General features: G+C 33.7%; 1 protein-coding gene across 1 annotated transcript; it reads left to right on the top strand.

The window, feature by feature from the left end:
- Positions 1-17,194: 17,194 nt before the first annotated feature.
- Positions 17,195-18,175, top strand: LOC141715125 (AT-hook motif nuclear-localized protein 11-like). The gene is made up of 4 exons (XM_074518607.1): positions 17,195-17,558; positions 17,780-17,847; positions 17,929-18,060; positions 18,152-18,175. The coding sequence occupies exons 1-4, from the start codon at positions 17,195-17,197 to the stop codon at positions 18,173-18,175; spliced, it is 588 nt and encodes a 195-aa protein (XP_074374708.1).
- The last annotated feature ends 4,671 nt before the right edge of the window (positions 18,176-22,846 follow it).

The following is a 22,846-nucleotide window of genomic DNA, read 5'->3' as shown; positions in this document are numbered from 1 at the left end:
AGCCAAGACGGCGTTATGCTGGCACAAAAACACGCAGTCACAGAGTTGATGAGCTCCTTCATCGCATGTTGAGCTCCGAGTTGGAGCAGCAGGCAGAGTGCTCCAACTCCAATGCTTAAATCATGCTTCATATCATGTACTAAATTAGAAGAGCAATGCACGTAATGTCTATGTTTGTGTTCAAATACAATTTGAAGCATATAAACTACAAACCGCCAAATCCTACATTTATTAGTTAATCTTATTCTTTTTTCATTGTTTATCCTCTAAATGGATAAAAAATAGATTTTATGCTGAATTTGATCTTTATATCTGTTGAATCTTGTATAGGTATATTATTTCTGAGAAGTTCTGAAGGTAGTAGAGTTGGTAGTTTAAGTTAGTTAAATGTTAAGCCATGTTCAATGTTAAGCCCTGTTCTTACCCTATGCTTCCTTTGACACCTACTGAATGACGTCTTCTTCACTACGTCATTCATACATATATTATCTACCATTGCATATGGTTCTCCTTGTTAGAAAGCTATATTATTGTGTTGTTTTGTAGATGCTGATATGGAGGATTATGGGTTTGAGTACTCTGACGAAGAACAAGAAGAGCAAGATGTTGACATTGAGAATCAATACTACAATTCTAAAGGTTTCTTTCTTTCTTTTTTTCCTTTTTAATTGAACAATTCTTATATGTGTATTTTATGTGCTTGTGATATTTGCGTTATGCCGGACTTTGGTTTTGCTAGATTATTTTACGGGTTATTAGTTGTTGTAATCACGATGAGATGTGATGGTGTTTTTGGTGGTTTTACTGTTAATCCCCGCACCAGGCAACCAATGTAGCTGTTCTGTGAATAGGAAGGTGGTTTATTTACGAGAATAGCTTTAAATTCTTTAAATTTAGACACGGAAGTCGATGCTTTACTAAGTTTTTTGTAGGCTTTGATCTGGACTTTAGTTGTGTGCTAAGCCTAAGCTGTGTGAATTTGATAGCAACTATATGAGGTATTTAACTAAATTTATCAGTCAAGGTATAGAAAAAATATCTGCATTGTGATGTGAAGTACTCAGGTAGGAAATTTATCATCTCTTCAAGTGATTTATTCTGTATTTCATTTGAAAAACAGGATTGTATCAACTATATAACCCTAATGCAATGTGGATGTATGTTTCAACTACTTCACTACCATTGCAAGTTATGAAACTAGTTGTTGTTTCTGATCAATTTCTTAACTCACAGTTCTAAACTTTAGATGAACCTCGAATTTATTCAATCTAGAAACATTAAAACTGCTGAATAAAGATACTGTTAAACTCTAAACTTATAATGCTCCATGTGGTACATTTTTTTTATGTGAGATTTTAAGTTGATATCTTTAGAATAAGTTTTAAAAGACAAGAGTAATACATCCTGAAGAAAAAAGATCAGTTCAGGTCAAACAGTGAGTAGTTTGTCCTAGGACAAACTTTTGTCTATATATACAGTAATACCTTTATTAAAGCAATTATATTGAGGGAAGCAAAGTGTTGCAGATCTTGGAGTTTACTTCTGCGTGAAATTTAGGTTTCCAAACAATATATTAAGTATTATATACCCCATGCATTTAATCGGAGGTCCGATGTCATTGCATATGGTTCTCCTTATGAGAAAGCTGCTGCACTCATTGATCTTGTATGTTCAGCTCACTTCTTTGCCCTCCTCCTCCACTTCATTACAAAATCTTTATAATGTGTCCGAAATCTGAATGCTCAAAAAAGTGCAACATGTAAAAGTAAACAACTTCCTGGAGGTTGGTCAATTTGTTATGTGCTATGGATATTTCTTAGATGCTTCTCTATGGTCTTTGGGCTATAAATGCCAGTATATTTCTGATCCAAATGCTATATATATTTCTGATCCAAATGTTATTGACTGTATGCATGTTTTTTTATCTGTTATTCTTAGAATATACGGCATTGATACATAGCATTGCAGCATTGCAGCCCTTCGAAATGCTATTGATACACAACATTGCAGCCCTTCGAAAAGAAATACATGATCTATCCATGACCTGTAACTATCCAGCAGACACCGAGGGAAAAATGTCAAATGGCTGCCATCTCTATGTTTTCTCCCATGTGTTCAGGTGTTGTAATCACTTCTGATATGATTCCTATAGTCGATCAAGTAATTCTGATGACAAGTGTATACCTGAAATTTATAGTTAGAGAAATAAATGCAGAGAAATCTCTTTATAAGTGTGTAAATGTATGTTTACATATAATATTATTTTTTTCAGAACTTTACCAATACCTATTTTTTTTTTAACTATTTTTTCCTAATCCATCTCAAATTCATTGATTGAAATGAATAATCTCATTTGTTTTACTTGGACAAATCAGGAGACTGCTAAAAACCAGTAAAAGAATGTGGAAGGAGGACATACAAAGTCTCTGGTGTGGCTGGTCCAGTCAACGACAAGGTTTGTCATGTTTCCTATGAGGTATGTTGTCACTGCCAAGTTAAATAACATGTAGACGATATCAAAGAGCATCTCCCCTGTGTTTTTGGCATGCAAGTCGTATCGAGTTGTAGTTAGTGTAACAATGGAACAATACATTGAAGTTACAAATCTTTTCGATAAGCTTTCTTCATTAAAATTTGGATACACACACATCTGCAGTCTTTTTGGACTTGGTGCTTATAATGATATTCTAATGATACTAGGGCTAAGAACCAAATTTTGCAGTCAAGTTGCAAATTAAGGAAAATATTAAGACTTGTCTATGATACTGATACCAAGTTGTAGTTGGGTTTTTGTGACAATATAAATAAATCAAATTTTACCTGCATACTTGCTCTGATCTCTTTCTATTGGACTCATTTTATTAGTTGCAGTTATAACTTGCAGGTTGGTCCAGTGAAGGGCATGCATGTGCAGAATTAGAGGACCTTAATTTTTCAGGTTCAGAAGTAAAAACACTCGTTGAAACAGTTTTAAGGCTTGGAACCGGAAGGTTTGCATGTGTTGGATGTTGTAGCTAGTGCATAATTAGAATAAATGGATGAATATGTGTAGTATTTGATGTTAGGATTAGATGAAAATATTGTACTTGATGTTTGGATATTGGTTTTTAGATATATAGACAACTGATGTAAAGCAGTAGTTGATTTTGACAGTTTATTGGTTTGGCAAATTTTTGGCATCTATATTTAGAAAATGTACATTAATGAAACAGGTAATCAGACATCATTACAATGGAAAATGATGTTAATTTAACACTTTAACAACTGTTATAAAATAAAAAACTGATGTCTATCAAAACTTAATACATCAGTTTTAGTGAAACATTGACATCAGTAATATCGAATAAAACCGATATTAAATACTACAACAAAAAAATCTTAAAACAGAAAACCGATGTTATTGAGCTTTATAGACAGCGGTTTGTTACCAATAGATATCGGTTTGAAATAAAGAATTGATGTTAAAAGTTATTTTTATATCGGTTTATCTTGAAAACTGTTGTTACTGGTATTAGTAACATCAGTTTAATAGCTAAATGGAAATATTTTGCTTATCTCACATATGTTTAAATTGATAAAAATATCATATCATGATAATATAACCCAAATTAGATATGCATTAGAAATTTAACATATTTAAAAACTGATGTTATATGTGTTCTTTAACATCAGTTTAAAACTGATGTTAAATGGGGGGTTTTTAACATCACCCACGAAGACATCGGATTTTTTTGTTCATAGACATCGGTTTTTAGCCGATGTCTATTCTACTTTTTCCAGTAGTGATCCCACAATTTTTTCCAAGATTTGTTTAATTTCCCTATTAGACACCTCTGCTTGTCAATTGATTTGTGGATGATAAGGTGTAGAAACCTTATGTGTGATGTTATACTTGCGAAACAATGCATCAATGGTCCAGTTGCAAAAATGTGATCCTCCATCTCTAAGAACAACTCTCAGCATTCCAAATCTAGCAAAAATATGTGTCATCAAGAACTCTGAAAAAACTTTAGCATCATTAGTTCTGGTGGCTTTAGCTTTCACCCACTTCGACACATAATCAACAGCCAACAAAATGTATAGAAAACCATTTGAATTCAAAAACGGTCCCATGAAATTAATACCCCAAACATCAAATAACTCAACATTTAAAATAGGATACATGGGCATTTGATTCTTAGCATTTATGTTCCCTAATCGCTGGCATCTATCACAAATGCTACAAAATTCCATAGCATAATTAAAGATTGTAGGCCAATAAAAACCTCACTATAAGACCTTATGTGTAGTTCGTTTCGCTCCAATGTTCCCTCCGCATGCATAACTATGACAAAACCTTAACACAGATTCAAATTCATTATCAGGAAAACAACTTCTTATTACTAGATCGGAACAATACTTCCAAAGATATGGATCATCCCACACATAAAATTTTGAATCATGTTTAAAAAAGTGTGCAAGTAATTCACAATGTCTGCATACCATGTAATAAAGTGTTTTAAAGCACTTACCTCAATCCAGAGAAGTTGTTCATCCGAAACTGTCTCAGTTATAGGCACATCTTCTTCCTCCCTCACCAAGCGACTCTGATAATAAGCTACAACATTCTCGGATCCTTTCTTGTCCTTAATTTCAATGTCAAACTCTTGTAGCAGCAAGATCCAATGAATGAGTCTTGATTTTGCCTCCTTCTTCTCCAATAAGTACTTTAAGGCCGCATGATCAGTGTACACAATCACCTTTATACCAAGCAAATATGACCAAAATTTCTCCAAAGCAAAAACAACAGCTAGGAGCTCCTTCTCAGTGGTTGCATAATTGAGTTGTGCATCATTTAAGGTCCTCGAAGTATAATAGATAGCATGCATCTTTTTGTCTTTCTGTTGCCCAAGTACAGCTCCAACAGCATAATATGAAGCATCACACATTATCTCGAAGGGAAAATTCCAATCAGGTCCTCAAATGCTAACTTGCATTCATCATTGAACTCGAATGAAACATCTTTCTGAAGAAGGTTAGTTAGAGGTCTTGCAATTTTTGAAAAGTCTTGAATGAATCTTCTGTAGAAACCAGCATGTCGAAGAAATGACCTAATCTCCTTTACACTTGTCGGAGCATGTAAATACCGAATCAACTCAATCTTTGCTTTATCCACCTCAATGCCTCTTGAAGAAATCACATGTCCAAGAATCATACCTTAGGTCACCATGAAGTGGCACTTTTCCCAGTTCAACACCAGATTTGTTTCTTCGAATCTTTGCAAAATTAATCCCAAGTTCCTCCAACAACCATCAAAATCATCACAAAAAATAGTGAAATCGTCCATGAAAACTTTGATAGTTTTTCCCACATAATCAGAGAATATGCTCATCATGCATCTCTGAAAAGTCCCAGGCGCATTGCACTGACCGAAAGATAAGCGCCAAAAGGCAAAAGTACCAAAAGGTCATGTAAATGTTGTCTTCTCTTGATCTTCGGGGGCTATAGCGATTTGATTATATCCGGATTATCCATCTGAGAAATAGTAATAAGCACAGCCAGCCAACCTCTCCAATATTTGATAAATGAATGGCAAAGGAAAATGATCCTTCCTTGTAGCATTGTTGAGAGGCCTATAATCAATCCAAACTCTATGAGAAGTGATGGTTCTTTGAGGCACCAATTTGTTCTCCTCCTTCGCTACAACTGTAACTCCAGACTTTTTAGGAACAATATTCACGGCAGAAACCCACTTTGAGTCCGAGATAAGATAAATGATTCCATTATCCAATAGCTTGTTGACTTCTTTCTTCACAACTTCCATCCTTGGAGGATTGAGTCAACGCTGAGGTACTCTCACAGGATTTGCACCTTCTTCTAAGTGGATACGATGAACACATAATGTGGGGCTGATTCCCCGAATATCTGCTAAACTCCACCCAATAGCCTTCATGTGTTTTCCAACTACCTTCACCACATTTTCTTCTTCTCCAGATGTTAGATTTGATGAAATTATGATCGGCAATGTCTCTTCTTTCCCTAGAAACACGTAATTGTTGTGGAGAGACACCCATAAAACTGTTAGAAGTTCATTGAATTCTTGATCTTGACATGGTGCTTCCGCAACTTTTAGAAGTCTGTCTTTCCCCACATTTTTTGATAATTGAGTTTTAGAAGAGCTTTGACCAGCTTGAGTAGTTGATGTCAATTTTCAAGGCTCCTTTGATTTACCAACATCCTTGGATTGTTGAATCCTAGCTTCTATCTCCCTTTAGTCTTGGGAACAGGCATGAGTAGAGGAGTTGGTATTTCTGGTCTCAGAGTCTCAGGAAGTGCCGGCAATGGAATGTTAAGTTTTCCAAGATGAATCCCAAATCTACAGAGTTTTGCATTTGTAAATGCTTGTGGGAGTCCACCAGAGTAGTGAGAGCTTGCACTTGAGTTGTGAGTGAATCATTGGAAGACTGCAGAGTTGTAACTTGTTGTTGGAGAGCTTGAATCTGTAAGTTTGTGGATGTAGAAGTGGGTTTTTGAGAACTTGAGGAAAGGGAGGTACCAAAGGTATCTTGCACAGCTTGTTTCATCATTCCATAAGAAGAGCAAATGGCTCATACCTGCTTTGGTGGAGTTGATTCAACTTGAGTTTTGTATCATTTGAACTTGTAATTTGTTGTTGAACTACCTCATGCAGAGCTATGAAAGACTGTCTGAGATTTTTGACATCCTTTTCTACAGAAGTCAGATCAAATTTGACCATTTGGTCAGCAAAGTGTTGAAATCTTGACGTGATCTTGAGTTGAGAAGGAATAATCTCATCCATCTTACCTCTCACCAGCTTCATGATCTTGTCTTCATAGCCAATCAATTTTATTTCTAGTGCTCTACCAAATAGGTGAAAAGCTTTGAAATGAGCCTTGTACACTTCATTGACTTCATCATAGACCTCTTGAGGAGTCAGGACCTTGGCATTGCTTCCCAGTATGGTTACATATTCATCTCTAAACCTGGCCAAGACCTGATCCATCTCCAAAGAAAAGTCCTTAGACAACCAAGCATCTACATATCCATCTTGCTTAGCTTCATTAACTATTTTCTACTTCTGATTTTCAACTTCTTTATTGTAGGTTAGCAGAATAGCTTGATAGTCTTGGTTGCTCATATCTGAGGTATGAAGATGTTGTTAGATGTTGGCTAGACCAGAGATTTGATCAACAAGGAGATCATCCATAGTTGTTGGTTGAGTTTCAGCTGTCTGTAACCATTGGAAAATGATATGTGGTTATTGTGGTTGAGAAGTAGAGGGTTGATCTGATGGGTTAGAACCACCTGTGACTAAGGTCACCGTTTGACTCACAGATTGCTCTGTGGTTTTGACAGTTTATTGTTCGTCACTTGTGGTGGGAACCTCCATTTGAATTGGAGTAAAGTTAGCTAGGTTACTTTCATTTACTCTATCCTCAAACCCTTGCTCATTTTGCATTGAGCTTGCACTTGAATGTGCTAAACTTGCCTCCCCTATAGTAGGATCATTGGAAATTAAACTCCTAGCTTCAATTGTGAGTGCAATCTCAGCTAGGGTTGTGAGGGGAGTTGTTCCCACAAGAGGAACCTACAATTGAATTGGAGAGGATTTAGATAGTTCTCCCTCAGGAGTACCACCCTCAAACATACAACTTGTGTCTTTGTGAAGGTTGATTTGCACATGAAGGTGCATTTGTATCTATTACAATGTCTTCAGTGAAAACTGATGAAACCCCTGTGTTTGTGTTGGTGTCATCAAGGTCTACCCCAACATGTAGCCTTTCACTAACTAATTGTGGTTCCTGGGTGGTGATCATAGTTTCTAGAACCATGTCACTTGAAGTTGGAAACTCTTGAGAACCCGAATCAAGAGTTTTATTGTAGGAAGAAGAAATTTGAGATATTAGATTTTGAATGTCAATATTGAGTGTTGGCAGCTCCCCCTGAGTAAATGAGGGAACTTCAATAGATGTGCTCTCCTTGTGTGTGTCATCCTTATTTCTCCTTCCATACACTTGAATTGCTTCAAGTGTTTGTGCAGACTCGTTACAGGGTGCATTAGAGAGAGTGCTCTTTTCAATAGAGACACCCTGTTGAGAGGATGCCCCCAGAGTCTGTTCCTGTCCCTATTTTACAACTACATCCTTTTGAGAGGATGCAGAGGTGGCTTGAGTGGTCAGCTCAGATTTTTTAGCCTTCTTTTTCTTTTTGACCAAGGGTGACTCAGGTACTGTTTGTTCCTCACCACTCTCATTTATGATTGTCAGGTTTTCCTACTTTCTCTTCTTTTCACTCACTTGACCCTTTTGAGAGGATGAAGTGGTTGGTTTCCTAGCTTTTAAAAGTACATAAAGAAGGGTCTTATAATTGGTAGGTCCTTGTTGGTGTGCCTGTGTTTGTACTTCCATAGGTACAGGGACTATTGATGTACTAGATTGTGCAATATTTGTCCTCATTTCAGGCATGGGGTAAGGATATGTCCTAAATCTCTCCAATTTGAATGAAGTTAATTTAATCCCTATCTGTACCTTATTCTTTGTAATAAGTGTTCCAAATAGAATTTTGGATACTTGTTTACAGTTTCCTATTAGTGATCTATCTATACCTTCTAGCATATGTATGTCATTAATTTTATGATTTAAAGCTGACATAATAAATCTATGAAGAAAAATTTCCTTACCTCTTGATGTCACAGGCATTGTTAGCCTGGTGCTTAGTTCTTCCAAGATGTAGTGACCTAAATTGATCTATTTGTTGTGAGTCATTGAGTAGACCAGCTTCTGGACAACACTTGAAATATTGTCAAACCCTGACTTTCTACAGGTGAATGCCCTTATTATTGAATCAAATAGAAAGGACCTTTCCCTTCTCAGGTTCTTTTCTTTCAGACTTGCCAAGTTAATCTTCTCCGAATAATTGATAAAGTCCATGAATTTATAAAGCTCCTCCTGATTTGGAACCTCCACTAGCTTGTCAATAGGAATGCGCAAAGCCATGTTGACATCATCCTCAGAAATCTCCACATGTTGGCCCTTGATTGAACAGTTTACAAAAATTGAAGCAGCCTTATTGTCATGCACTACTGTCCTGGTCACAGCTGTAGTCCAGAAATCCCTTAGAACATCCAAGTAGAGTAAGGGATTTACAGTAGGAGCCCCTGCAAGTTATGTCTCTAACATAAACTTCACAAAGCTTTTAAAAGCTTCAAGAGCCTGGTTTGCATCTAAGAATGCAAGAAAGTTGGTTTCCATTGGGATAAAGGGTACAATAGTGTTTGATGCCATTGATTAGTGTTTGAGGTTTAGTGGGTAAGAGAAATTTAAGAGAAAGGGTTCAAAGCAAGAGAGAAATCGGTTTGGATTTGAAAGTTTTAGGTCACTTAGAGTTCTCGAAAGCGTAAAGAACTGTGTGTATAGATGTCTGAGTATTTATAGTAAAAGCAAATGACTTATCAAGAACTAAAAAATAAGCGTTTGGAATTTTCTTATCGAGAAGTCATTGTAAAGAGTGAATTACATATCGATAAGTCATTTAAATTTACTCTTTTAGAGAACTTAAAATTGACTTGTCTAGATGTAAAATAAATACTCAGTTTGTCCAACTTGGACTGAATTGTTTCCAGTTTTTATTTGAATAAATCAAAATAAAATCAGAATAATTTTGTCAGAAGTCTAAAATTATACTTGTAGAGAACTCTGTAAGTTGACACTTACAGAGAACTCTAAAATGACTTATCGATAAGTCATAATGAAGCTTATCGAGAAGTCCATCGAGAAGTCAGAAAATTGACTTATCGAGAACTCACTCGAGAAGTCTTAAAATGACTTGTCGATAAGTCAGTTAGACTTATCGAGAACTCGGTTCTTTATATAATTTTGATAACTTTGACTCTGCCTTGTGCTAATTTTACATATTCAAAATGCAAATAAACATATAGAAAGTTTTCTTAGAATTAAAAATTTCAAGCTAAATTTTGAATTTTAAAAAATAAATATGCAGAGATTTCTAAAATATTTATAATTTATATTCCAAAAAATTTCCAATTAAATCAAATTAATTTTGATTTACTAGAAATTAATCTGCTGCAAAACATTACTAGAGTTCTTGCCTTACGATGAAGAATTTAACATTCAAATTTCACCTACAAGTCTAGTGAAAGTTGCTTCATCCAAAGGTTTAGTAAAAATGTCAGCTAACTGTTTTTATGTTGGAACAAAAATTTGCTCAATGGAACCATTTGTAACATTTTCTCTTTTCTCTAATAAATTGGTATCTTATATCAATGTGCTTTGTTCCAGAATGATTAATTGGATTATCCCCCGATAGATATAGCATTAGTATTGTCACACATATTTGGAATTTTATGTAACACTAGGCCATAATCCATTTGCTGATTTCTAATCCAAAGCACTTGAGCACAATAACTTCCAGCAGTTATGTATTCAGCCTCAGCTGTGGAAGTTGAAACAAATTGTTGTTTCTTGCTATATCACGATACAAGTCTTTGTCCAAGAAACTGACAGCATTAACTAGTGCTCTTTCTGTCAACCCTGCATTTAGCAAAATCTGCATATGTGTATCCAACAGCTTCAAAACCAGTTACCTTAGGATACCATAACCCCAAGTTTGGAGTTCCCTTCAAATATCTAAAAAATCTCTTTACAACCATCAAATGTGATTCTTTTGGATTGGCTTGAAATCTTCCACACAGATATGTTGCAAACATGATATCCGGTCTACTTGTAGTTAAGTATAGCAAAGATCCAATCATTCCTCTACCGCTTGAAATATCTACATTTTTGCCCTTTTTATCTTCATCTAACTTTGTAGCTGTAGACATAGGTATAGATGCAAGTGAGCAATCAACCATACCAAACTTCTTTAACAAATCCTTTGCATACTTAGTTTGGCCAATGAAGATTCCATCACTTTTTTGACTAACTTGCAGTCCAAGAAAGTAACTCAATTCCCCCATCAATCTCATTTCATATTCACTCTGCATAAGCTTGGAGAATCTTTGACAAAGCTTTTCATTTGTAGAACCAAAAATAATATCATCCACATAGATCTGAACTAGGATCATATCATCGCCATGTTTCTTGTATAAGAGAGTCTTGCAATAGTACCTCTAGTTAATCCATATTTAATCAAAAATTCTGACAGTATGTCATACCAAGCTCTAGGTGCTTGTTTTAGTCCATAGAGAGCCTTGAGTTACTTATATATAAAATTTGGAAATTCCGGATTTTCAAATTCAGGTGGTTGTTGAACTTAAACTTCTTCTTCCAACTCACCATTAAGGAATGCACTCTTCACATCTATTTGATACACCTTGAAATTGGAGTGTGTAGAAAATGCAAGAAAGATCCTTATTGCTTCAAGTCTTACAACTGGAGCAAAGGTCTTCTCAAAATCAATTCCTTCCTCCTGTGAGTAGTCTTTTGCAACCAACCTTGCTTTGTTTCTGGTGACAATTCCATTTTCATCCATTTTGTTCCTGAACACCCACTTTGTTACAATTATACTCCTGTTCTTTGGTACGGGAACCAATTTACAAACTTTTTTTCTTTCAAACTGATTTAGCTCTTCTTGCATTGCAGATATCCAGTCATGATCAAGTAGGGCTTCCTCAGTTTTCTTTGGCTCAACTTGAGACAGAAAACATGCATGAAGACATTCATTTGTAGTTGCACTTCTAGTCCTCACTCCAGCATCGGGATCACCAATAATTGTATATGCATTTTGAATCCTATCCAATTTCCTTGTGTGAGTTTGCTGACTTATGTTTTTAGCTTCTTCTTCATTATTGGCATGACTTTCAGAATTTTCTTCTTTTTCGCCCCCTGAGTTTGTGCTATCAAATTCAGGTATTTGAGATGAGCTTCTATTCTCATGATTCACTTGATCAGTAGACTCTTCATCAATTCTGTGATTTGTGTTGACTTCATGTTCATCCTCAAAATCACTATCAATTTTGAGATTTTCAAATTCTAGGGTCTCAGCTTCATTTTCACTACGGCATTCCAAGCCTGAACATTTCTCATCATCAAAAGTAACATGTGTGCTTTCCATAATTTTCTTTTGTTCAATCACATAGACTTTGTATGTAGTTCTCTCCAAAGAATATCCAAGAAAAATTGCCTCAAAAACTTTAGACTCAAATTTTCCCACATATTCAAAGTTGTCCTTCAAAACATAGCACTTGCTTCCAAACACATGCAGATGCTTCACATTAGTCTTTTTTATAAACAAGATTGAGTACGGTGACTTGCCAAGATTTTTGTTAAAGAGATATATATCTTGAGTATAACATGCAGTGTTCACAGCTTCTTCCTAAAAACTTGTTGGCAATTTTGTATCTTACAACATTGTTCTAGCAGCCTCTATTAGTGTTCTGTTCTTTCTCTCAACTACCCCAATTTGCTGAGGTGTTCTAGCAGATGAGAACTCTTGAACAATGCCCTTGTCTTTGCAAAATTCAGTTAAGGTTGCATTCCTGAATTCTGTTCCATTATCACTCCTCAATCTTTTCACATAAATCTGATCTTCATCCTGCTTCTCTACCTTCTTGATGTGTTCAATTATGTTGTATGGAGTTTCATCTTTAAAATGCATAAATTCTACCCATGTATATCTTGAGGAGTCATCCACCATCACAAGTGCATATCTCTTTCTTAAAATTGACAAAATATTAACTGGTCCAAATAAATCCATGTGAATAAGTTGCAAAGGTGCACTTATGGAATTCACAGTTTTACTCTTGTGACTTGATCTTTTAACTTTTCCATTTTGACAGGCATCACAGACTTCATCTTGAGCAAACTCTAGGTTTGGTATATCTCTCGCAAACTCCTTCTTGATTAGAGTATTTATTACTTTGAAATTCATGTGAGACAATTTCGTATGCCAAAGCTTGCTTTGCTCTACAGATGCCTTGGTGTAGAAGTAACAAATTTTATCCTCATTTGCTGAGTCCAAGTCTGTAACAAATAAGATTCCTTTACTTGCTCCTTTCAGAGCAACTTCACCAGTCTTTTTGCTGATAAAAGTGCATTCTCCTTCGTCAAATGAAACCATGAATCCTCTGTCTGTAAATTGACTGACACTGAGAAGATTCACTTTCAGACCAGCTACCAGTGCTACATCTTCAATGACAATATTTCCATTAATCAATTTTTTATATCCCATTGTGAAACCTTTGCTTTTGTCTCCAAAAGTCACTAATGGGTCATCCTTCTCCTCAAACTATGATAGCAGGGCCATATCACCTATCATATGTCTTGGGCATCTACTGTCTATGATCCATATGACTTTCTTCCCTTTGCCCAGCACACAATGAGGATTAAGTGTGTTTAGCAACCCAATCAGTGTTGGGTACTTTCTTCTTTTTAACAGAATGAGCAGAACTATAATGAGTTGTTTCAGAAAGAATAGTGTTCATGGACTGTTATGCATTCTCCTTTTTTAATGCATACCCAACATTTACTTCTTTAAGGTCTACTTTCAGCCTATGGTAACTTTTCATCACTTTCAAGTTGCAAGAGATGCGATCAAACTTGTCACATAATGAGTAGGGATCATTTCCATTTTCTTCATTATACTTGCATGCTCTACTGGCTTGCTAACAGCCTTTTTACAAAGGTGAGTTAGATGATTCACTGAGGCACATTTTTGACATTATTTCCTTGGAGCATCTGCAACAAATGCAAATTTTTTGCTTTTGTTTATCCTAATCTTTCCATTTCTATTCTTCCTCTTCTTTCTTACATCTTCAGCTTTTACTTCCTTGACGGGTGTCTTGGAATCTTGGTTGACCATGGATTTCTTTTCAACTTTGGAAGTTGGAGTTGTTTCTGTATTTTTCTTTTCATTGTGTTCATCAGCAATTTCTTCCTTTATGATAAACTCTTCTTCACTGAAGTCTACTTCACATGCTTTCAACATAGGTGGACCAACCTTTCTTAGCATAGCTGGGACATCTTCATTCTCAGTTGATTTTCCTTTACCACCTACAGCTTTCTTGCTGTTATTCAAAGCATCATAATCAAGACCAATAGCTATGTTAGCACATGGCTTGTTCTTCCCATAGTACTGAACAACCAACTCAGACATCTTCTGTGGTATGTATCTACAAACACCTAAACATATAGAGAGACACACATCTTCACTTTTTCTGTTTGATGAAGTTATTTTTAATATTTGTGTATGTTTGAATTTATTAGAGAGAGAAAAAGTAAATAGTATTATTAGAGAGAGAGAGATGGAGTAGGGATAAATGAGATGAAGAAAGGGGTGGCAACCCAAATACTAAAAGGGGGAAATGAATCTGGATTACGAAGGAAAGAAAAATTAGAGAAGGGAAAAAAGGGGGTTAAAAGATGAATGTGAGATTTTTTTTTCATTTATATGTATTATTTGATAGTAATTTTTATTTAAACATTTATTATATATTAATAAAACATAACTACATTTATAATGTGACATGATGAGAATTGATATATGTTAAAAGTCATATAGTTGAATCATCCAAAAATTTATTTTAAATAATTATCATATAACCAAGTATGAATCTCGTGTTACAGAGTAGTACTTTTATTATATTTTTCTACTTTCAGTCATGTAAGTGTAATTTGAAATTTTTTGATATTTTTTTCATATCATTAGAATAAATATATCTTTACATTCATATAGTTGGACCGTCAAAAAAATTATTTATAAAAATTATCTTTTCAATCGGGTTAGAAACTGGTGATAGTGAGTAGTACTTTTACTAGGTTTTTCTATTCCCGTCATGTAAGTGTGATTTGAAATTTTTTGATAATTTTTTCGTATGACTAGAATTGATATATCTTAACATGTGTATGATTGGATCGTCGAAAAAATTATTTAAAAAAATTATCTTGTCAACTGGGTTAAAATATTATGATAGTAAGTAGTACTTTTAGTAGATTATTCTATTCCCGTCAAGCAAGTGTGATTTGATATATATTCATAATTTTTTTTATACGATTATAATCAATATATCTTAACATCTTTGAAAAATTATTTTAAAAAAATTATCTTGTCAATCGTGTTAGAATATCGTGATACTAAGTAGTACTTTTACTACATTATTCTATTCCTGTCAAGCAGGTGTTATTTGAATTTTTTTGATAATTTTTTATATGACTAGAATCAATATATGTTAACATCCACACAGTTGGATCGTCGAAAAAATTATTTAAAAAGATTATCTTGTAATCGGGTTAGAATCTCTTGATAATAAGCCGTACTTTTACCAGATTTGTTTATTCTTTTCATGCTAGTTTAATTTGATTTTTTTTTTATAAATTTTTCATATGACTAGACTTAATATATCTTAACATCCGTACAGTTGGATCATAAAAAAATATTTAAAAAAATTATATTGCCAATCGGGTTAGAATGTCTTGATAGCAAGTAGTACTTTTATTAGATTTTTATATTCTTGTCTTGCAAATTTAATTTGAATTTTTTTAAAAAAAATTTCATATGACTAGAATTAGTATAACTTAACATATGTCTAAACAGTGTATAGACAACACAAAAAAGCAATGGTCTAATACAATACTTTTTTATGTCGTATGAGTTATACTAAAACAATTGTATTCTAAAACCGTTGTCTAATATTTAACAACTATTATTTCACCTGTTGTGTGAATTATACTAAAATAATAGTTTTGAAAACAATTTTGTAATATTTTAGAACGGTTATGCGACCCGTTATATGAATTCTTATAATACAAGAGTTTTTAAAAACTGTTCTCTAACCTCCCAAAATTTTAGCATTTTTAAACAACGGTTCACAAAACCATTGTATGAACCTTGATTATATAATGGTTATGGGAGGAAAAAAAAGACCATTGTCTGTTATTTTAGAATAAGGGTTTTTCTTCAGTTGTTGTCTGATGTTGTTTTTATTGTAGAAATTTTAAGTTGATTTATTTAATTATGCGATTTTCAATCACACCAACTAGCTTATATCTCTAAACTGAATATCAATATTGTAATATATTATATAAGCCAAAAATATTTTTGTTATTAACTACATACACTCAATACATTTTATATATCTAAAATGAACGTAGACCGGATTTTGATCTAAGAATGAAATTAATGTATAAACACAAGCGACAAAACAATACCGTTTATAGATATAGCAACGCATACTATACTAGTCAAAATGCGAATTGTAGATGTATTTCGAAAAATTACATATACCCTTTACAGATATAGCAATGCATACTATACAAGTCAAAATGTCAAGTGTAGATGTATTTCAAAAAATTACATATACAAGTCAAAATGCCAAGTGTAAATGTATTTCGAAAAATTACATATGAGTGCAAATCGTTAATATTTTTAAATATTGAATCCTCTCTATTGATATTTGAATTTCTCAATCGGTATACGAGATGTTATTTTTTATTTATATTATGAACCAAGGAGAAGAATAAAAAAAATAAGTTATGAAAATTATCTATAAGAAAATGAAAAATATTATATAAAAAATATAATAGAGAAGTTAGATTTTAGTAAAAAATATTAGTTGATTTTCAATAACATCAACCACCTTATATCTCTATAATAAATATCAATCTTGCAATATATTATATGAGTAAAAAATAGATAAATGCACCTAAGTAAATTTATATCTCTAAAATGAATGTGGATCGGATTTTGATCTATATTATGTAAACAATGAAATTATTGTATAACAGAAGCGACAAAATAATACGGCTTACAGATATAGAAATGCATGTTACAAAAGTCAAAACGCCAAATGTAGATATATTTAGAAAAATTAAATATGAGTGCACAAACTTAGTTTTTTAAATATTGAATCCTTTTGATATTAATTGATATTTGAATTGCTAAATTGGAACACGACATAATAATTTTTAGTTGTATTTTGAACCAAGGAGAAGAATAAAGAAAATAAGCTATGAAAATGAAAAACATTTTATAGAAAATATAATAGAGAAATTTAGATTTAAAAAATAAAATAAAATGTAAAACATATAAAGAAAAATAAAATAAAGTTTTGTTATATAGGTGGGTATATTTTAGATATGGTATCATTAATATAGGCAAGTCTCCAATACAACACTAAGTTTTCAACAGTTTCAATATAGTCACAAACACACACAAAGACCCTCTAAATAACAGAGAAAATATGGCATCTGAGAAGGGAAAGTGTACCCTAGACCTGAACACCCCCAGCGGGGAGGTAAAAAGAAAGAGGGGAAGGCCCCTAAAGTCTCAAGCAACAAGAAATTTTGTGCTGTCTCCTGGGAGTGCTGGTGCTTCCCTGTCAGTGATGGGTGCTGTATCTTCACCCCCAGCGATGAGTGCTGTTTCATCAATGCCCATGAGAGTTGCTGTTGCTTCACCGCCCGTACCACGGGCTATTTCCGAACCACAGCCAGCATTCAACTTGTCTCCCTCAGCTGAAAATTCTGTCCGGGGCCCACGTGGGCGAGGCCGTGATCGTGTACGGCCCCAGGGTTCTGAAAACTTGCAGATGCCTGCTTCCATGAGTGAGTACTTTTCCTTCACTGAATTTCAAAAAATAATTATAGAATTGCTTCTTCTTTCTTTTCATGTTTTTCTACTATATTTTTGGGGTTTAGGTATTTATCTGTATTTATGCTGTTGGCGCTTTAAAAAATAATAGATTTTGTTTATAGGAATGAGAATTTGTTTGTTCCCTAGTTATTATTATCGGAACTAAATGCATTGTAATTTTTCTTTTGTCAAGATGGGTTTTATGCAAACACAGCTGCTGCAGACTTTACGGCTCATGTGATACATGTAGACTGTGGGGAGGTATACATATTCTCTTTTTAAACTTTCTTGTATAATTTTTTATTAAATTGTGTTAAATATATATTGTACTGTTTCTTTTAGGATGTTATTAGAAAGATCATGTCTCTGGTTCAAAACGGGCCTAGAGGAATTTGTGTGGTTTCTGCCTACGGAACTGTTTCTAGTGCCCTGATTTCTCATCCCATTTCTTCTGGTGGTTCAGTCACCTATGAGGTTTGACTCCTATCTTCCTTACTACTACTTCAACTCTAATTTATTGGTTGCATTCATAATATAGGTTAATGTATGTGCATATGTCTGTTAGCTATCTCGTCTGAATGCAAATTGATTTAATTAAGAAATTACGAAAAAGGTGTTTTGTCTTGTGATTTATAGCCGTATAGTTACATATAGACCCCACTTTTGCTGATTTACATACAAGAATGGAGGACATGCCCTGCTCGGATCAGGGTGATTGTGTTACTTGTAATTCCTGAGTGGGGAGACAACTATGGCTGTATAGCTTCTCTGAGTATCCTTGTTGCAATAAAAATCTACTTAATAATGGAATTAGTACTCTTTTTTTTCTCTCTCTTCTCTTTAATGCACAATTTCAAACTATATACTGCAGGGTCAGTTTCATATCTTGTCTTTGACTGGCTCATTTACTGTGGCTGAAACTGGAATGGGGAGATGTAGAACAGGTGGTGTCAGTGTATCGCTAGCATGTCCCGACGGCCATGTCATAGGAGGTGCCGTGGCTGGCCCGCTAGTTGCAGCTGGCGGGGTTCAAGTAAGATCTTCTATTTGTTCTACTGTTAGGATTTAATTATGTACAAATAACTTAAATGTAAAAAGTCAGTGTGTCTCATGCTAGTTGTTGTAAAATCGTTAGGCTGAGATATAGTAGCATGCTCAATTTGTTTTCAATTTGTTTCGATGCATTTTACTTTCCAACATTCTGCTGATTGAAGCTACTGAGCTTGCATCAAGTCAGACCTGCACTTTTTTACCTTAATACCCCTGTTTTGTCATGAACATTTAACATAATGTATACTATCTATTTAGTTTTGGTGGTGCATTATAAGTCTAGACTTTATTTTATAGTTTACTCCTCTTCCAGAGGCCTTCACCTACGCTTGTTGAAAAATTATAAAATCAAAGTTTCATGAAATCAATGGGTTGATATCATATAGTGCTTCCTTCTAAACAATTTTAACCTTCATGTTAACACTCATTTTCTTCTCAGACTGTGGTTGGGACCTTTCTCCCAAATGCTCGTAGAAATTATTAACGGCAGCAAGATGCAACAAGACCAGACCATGTCAGAAGCCGAGAAGGGAACCCCGATGTCAACATGGTTACGCCTGATGGAGTATCATAATACTTTCTTGATTTGCTTTAGGTTCCTAAGAAACTTTGTAATTATTAACTTTAGTATTTCCGGCATATTATTTCTTGCATGAAGTTTCACCAATTTTATTCTTTGATCATTAGTATTGCAATTTTGCCAGTATTTATTACTATTTACCCTAAAATAACTTTGGAACACCTATATGAGTGAAGATGGGTGATAGCTAACTAGTACCTATTCTTATATGTTACTTAATAATTAAGACCACCAAGACACCTTTGGATTAATATTAATTATGTACCGTCTCAAAGATAGTATTAATCCATATGTAATGCATAAATTAAATAACAAGTAAATAAAACATATATTTTAGCATATTTCTACCTTAACCCTATCAGTCTAAGTCTGGCTGGCTTAAAAATTTCACTAAAAAAATATATTATTAATCATCCTATTACAAGATTAAATAATATATATACTTTTATTAATATTTAACCTCTTTTTTTGTCACACTAGTAATTAATAATGTCATACTCTCTAAGACATTTTAGTAGCATATATAGCATTATATACATTTGGATCACGTATGTACACCATCTGTTGATTTTTTTAATATAGGTGAGGAATAAGGTTTTGACTTTTCATGACGAAATACACCGACTTTATTCAGGCAAGTTGAAGGTGTTTATGGATTTGCTATAGTAAAACCAAGATTTGTATAATTGTGTGTATACAGTAAAAACACGTACGTGGGCGAAAGGGGGAGGGGCACTACGTCAAAAATACATGCAAATAATCAACCACATTCGTATTTAACTCCTGTTAGAAAATATTATAGATGAAAATTGATGTGACTCAACTTAGACCCTTTTTGTGTCGAATATAATATAGAATAAGTAAGGGTATTGTTAAAGCCAAAGATCAGTGGTTTGCTTCTTGCTTTAATCTTGAATAAAAATTAAGAATATGATTTGGTTTGATTTATTGTTTTTAATAAATATGTTTTATGTTGAATTTTTTAATTTCCCAATATGATTTATGTTTTATGTTCCCTCCGCATGCATAATTATGACAAAACCTTAACACAGATTCAAATTCATTATCAGGAAAACATCTTCTTATTACTAGATCGGGACAATACTTCCAAAGATATGGATCATCCCACACATAAAATTTTGAATCATGTTTAAAAAAGTGTGCAAGTAATTCACAATGTCTGCATACCATGTAATAAAGTGTTTTAGAGCACTTACCTCAATCTGGAGAAGTTGTTCGTCCGAAAATGTCTCATTTATAGGCACATCTTATTACTCCCTCACCAAGCGACTCAGATGATAAGCTACAACATTCTCAGATCCTTTCTTGTCCTTATTTCAATGTCAAACTCTTGTAGCAGCAAGATCCAACGAATGAGTCTTGGTTCATCGGTGGGGTGATTCTCTTTTTTTTTGAAATATTTAATGTTAAAATTGACCGATTTTGGTATAATTTATTTAGGGGGGAGATTCAAATTTTCACAAAATTTCAAATTTCAAATTTAATAAAAGTGACCAAAGATTCGGTCGATTTTATATAAATTCCACCGCAAAACTTAAAATCCACCCTCTTAAAAGCCACCAACATGTTTCGGTCGATTTTATACTGAAATCCACCGAATATGGTCGATTATAGATAAATTCCACCGATATTTGGCGGTGGATTTTAGTAATTTTTGTTGTAGTGAATCAACCACATTCGTATTTAACTCCTGTTAGAAAATATTATAGATGAAAATTGATGTGACTCAACTTAGACCCTTTTTGTGTCGAATATAATATAGAATAAGTAAGGGTATCGTTAACGCCAAAGATCAATGGTTTGCTTCTTGCTTTAATCTTGAATAAAAAATAAGAATGTGATTTGGTTTGATTTATTGTTTTTAATTAAACTAAATATAACTTAATGAAAAATTTGTGTGTAAACAATTGGAGAGAGATGTTGGAAAACATGTAAATCCACCACTAAACCCATGACATACTACCTCCGTCCCTCTGATTTCTTTACAGTGTTTTTCACATGCTCTACACGCATTTTAAGACAATTATAAAGTATACTTCCGTAATTTATTTTTAAATTTTTCTTTTTTTGTATAAAATTTTGAACATAATATTTTTATTTCGCAGAAAAAAAATTTAAAAAATAATTATGCAACTACATTTAATAAGAGCATTAAAATGCGTGCCGAGTCCCCATCCCCCAATATAAAGAATTGAGGGGGACGGAGGGAGTACAAGTCTTGAATTATATCCTTGATATGCTAAATACTTACAGAAAACTTATCATGACCACATATAAATAAACTTTGTTATTCATATAACCTCATGACCAAATAGAAAAGTTAATATGAATTACAAACTTATACAATTAATCCCATGACCACATAGAAAGATTAATTGACTTTTTAGAGATAAAAATCACATAACAAACTTGGATGACCACATACCATTGTTAATTCAAGTATCTCTAAAAGCATTGACGAACATATAAGCATAATCAAGCACATCTCAAGAATTCAAGTTTAATACTCATAAAATTATCATTTGGTTTAGGGATTCAAAACAACCCTCCAACAAAGAAGGTTTATCCTACCATAGTCATCAATAAGTACATTAAAATCATAGAAAGTTGAGAATACAATACAAAGTAAAGATGTAGAAGAGAAATCCTTATATCGAAATTCCCAAGCACACAATCTTCTCCTTGAAATATTCTTCTCTCCTTGGTGGCTATGAATATATCTATCTCTAATAATATAAACCTAATATAAAAAGTATTTTTATTGTTCCTGGGAATAAAAAAGAGTTTCCAAAATTGAATGGGATTCTACGGTCAAAATTCGTAGTTGACTTTTCTATGCAGTTACTTGGATGATCCGAGTGTATTTTGAAGTTTAGACCATTCTTTAATTAAAGAGAATCTCGTTATCTTCGCGTGGGTTGTTGAATCGTCCAAATCTGATGAATGGAACTCAAGATACGACCCAAACAATAAGTCTTGCTCGAACAGTCCAACAAATCCGAATTTTCTTCTAATTTAGATACAATCCTTTCCAACTTAGAATTCTTTGATTCCTGCAATAAAATATTATAAACTAATTAATAAAGGTCCAATTAAATGCAAAATATAATCAATATGGGGATAAATATCATCTAAAAAATACACAAATTTATATTCTATCAAATATCCCTACAATTAGCATTTTGCACGTCCTCGGGCAAATAAGAGAAATAAAATTATCTAATTAACTAACTCCACTTTCGTAGATGACACGATTGTATTGAGCATATGCAACAAGCCGTTAAACCCCTAGGCAACCCTAGTAAGACGAGTTGTGTCTCGTGAGGGTTTATAGAAGATATACCCACAAAATCTACCCATCCCATATAATATAGTCGTTCTCAAGCGATGGAGGACTACAATTACCTACATGACACTACAAGAAAAAAGTCCATAGACATCACTTTTTGGCCGATGTCTATGCTGTTTCCCAACCGATGTTGATGTCGGTGATGTCTATTCTAGACATCGGTGAATACCCGATGTCTATACTGGATTAGACATCGATTTTAGTTAAAAAACAGATGTCTATGTGTTGATTATTAAAACAAAATGCTATAAGTAAATTAT

Source organism: Apium graveolens, chromosome 3 (assembly GCF_009905375.1).
Source record: "Apium graveolens cultivar Ventura chromosome 3, ASM990537v1, whole genome shotgun sequence".
Lineage (NCBI taxonomy): Eukaryota > Viridiplantae > Streptophyta > Magnoliopsida > Apiales > Apiaceae > Apium > Apium graveolens.
Note: the sequence above shows the minus strand (reverse complement) of the source record. Positions and strands in the feature narration are given on the sequence as shown.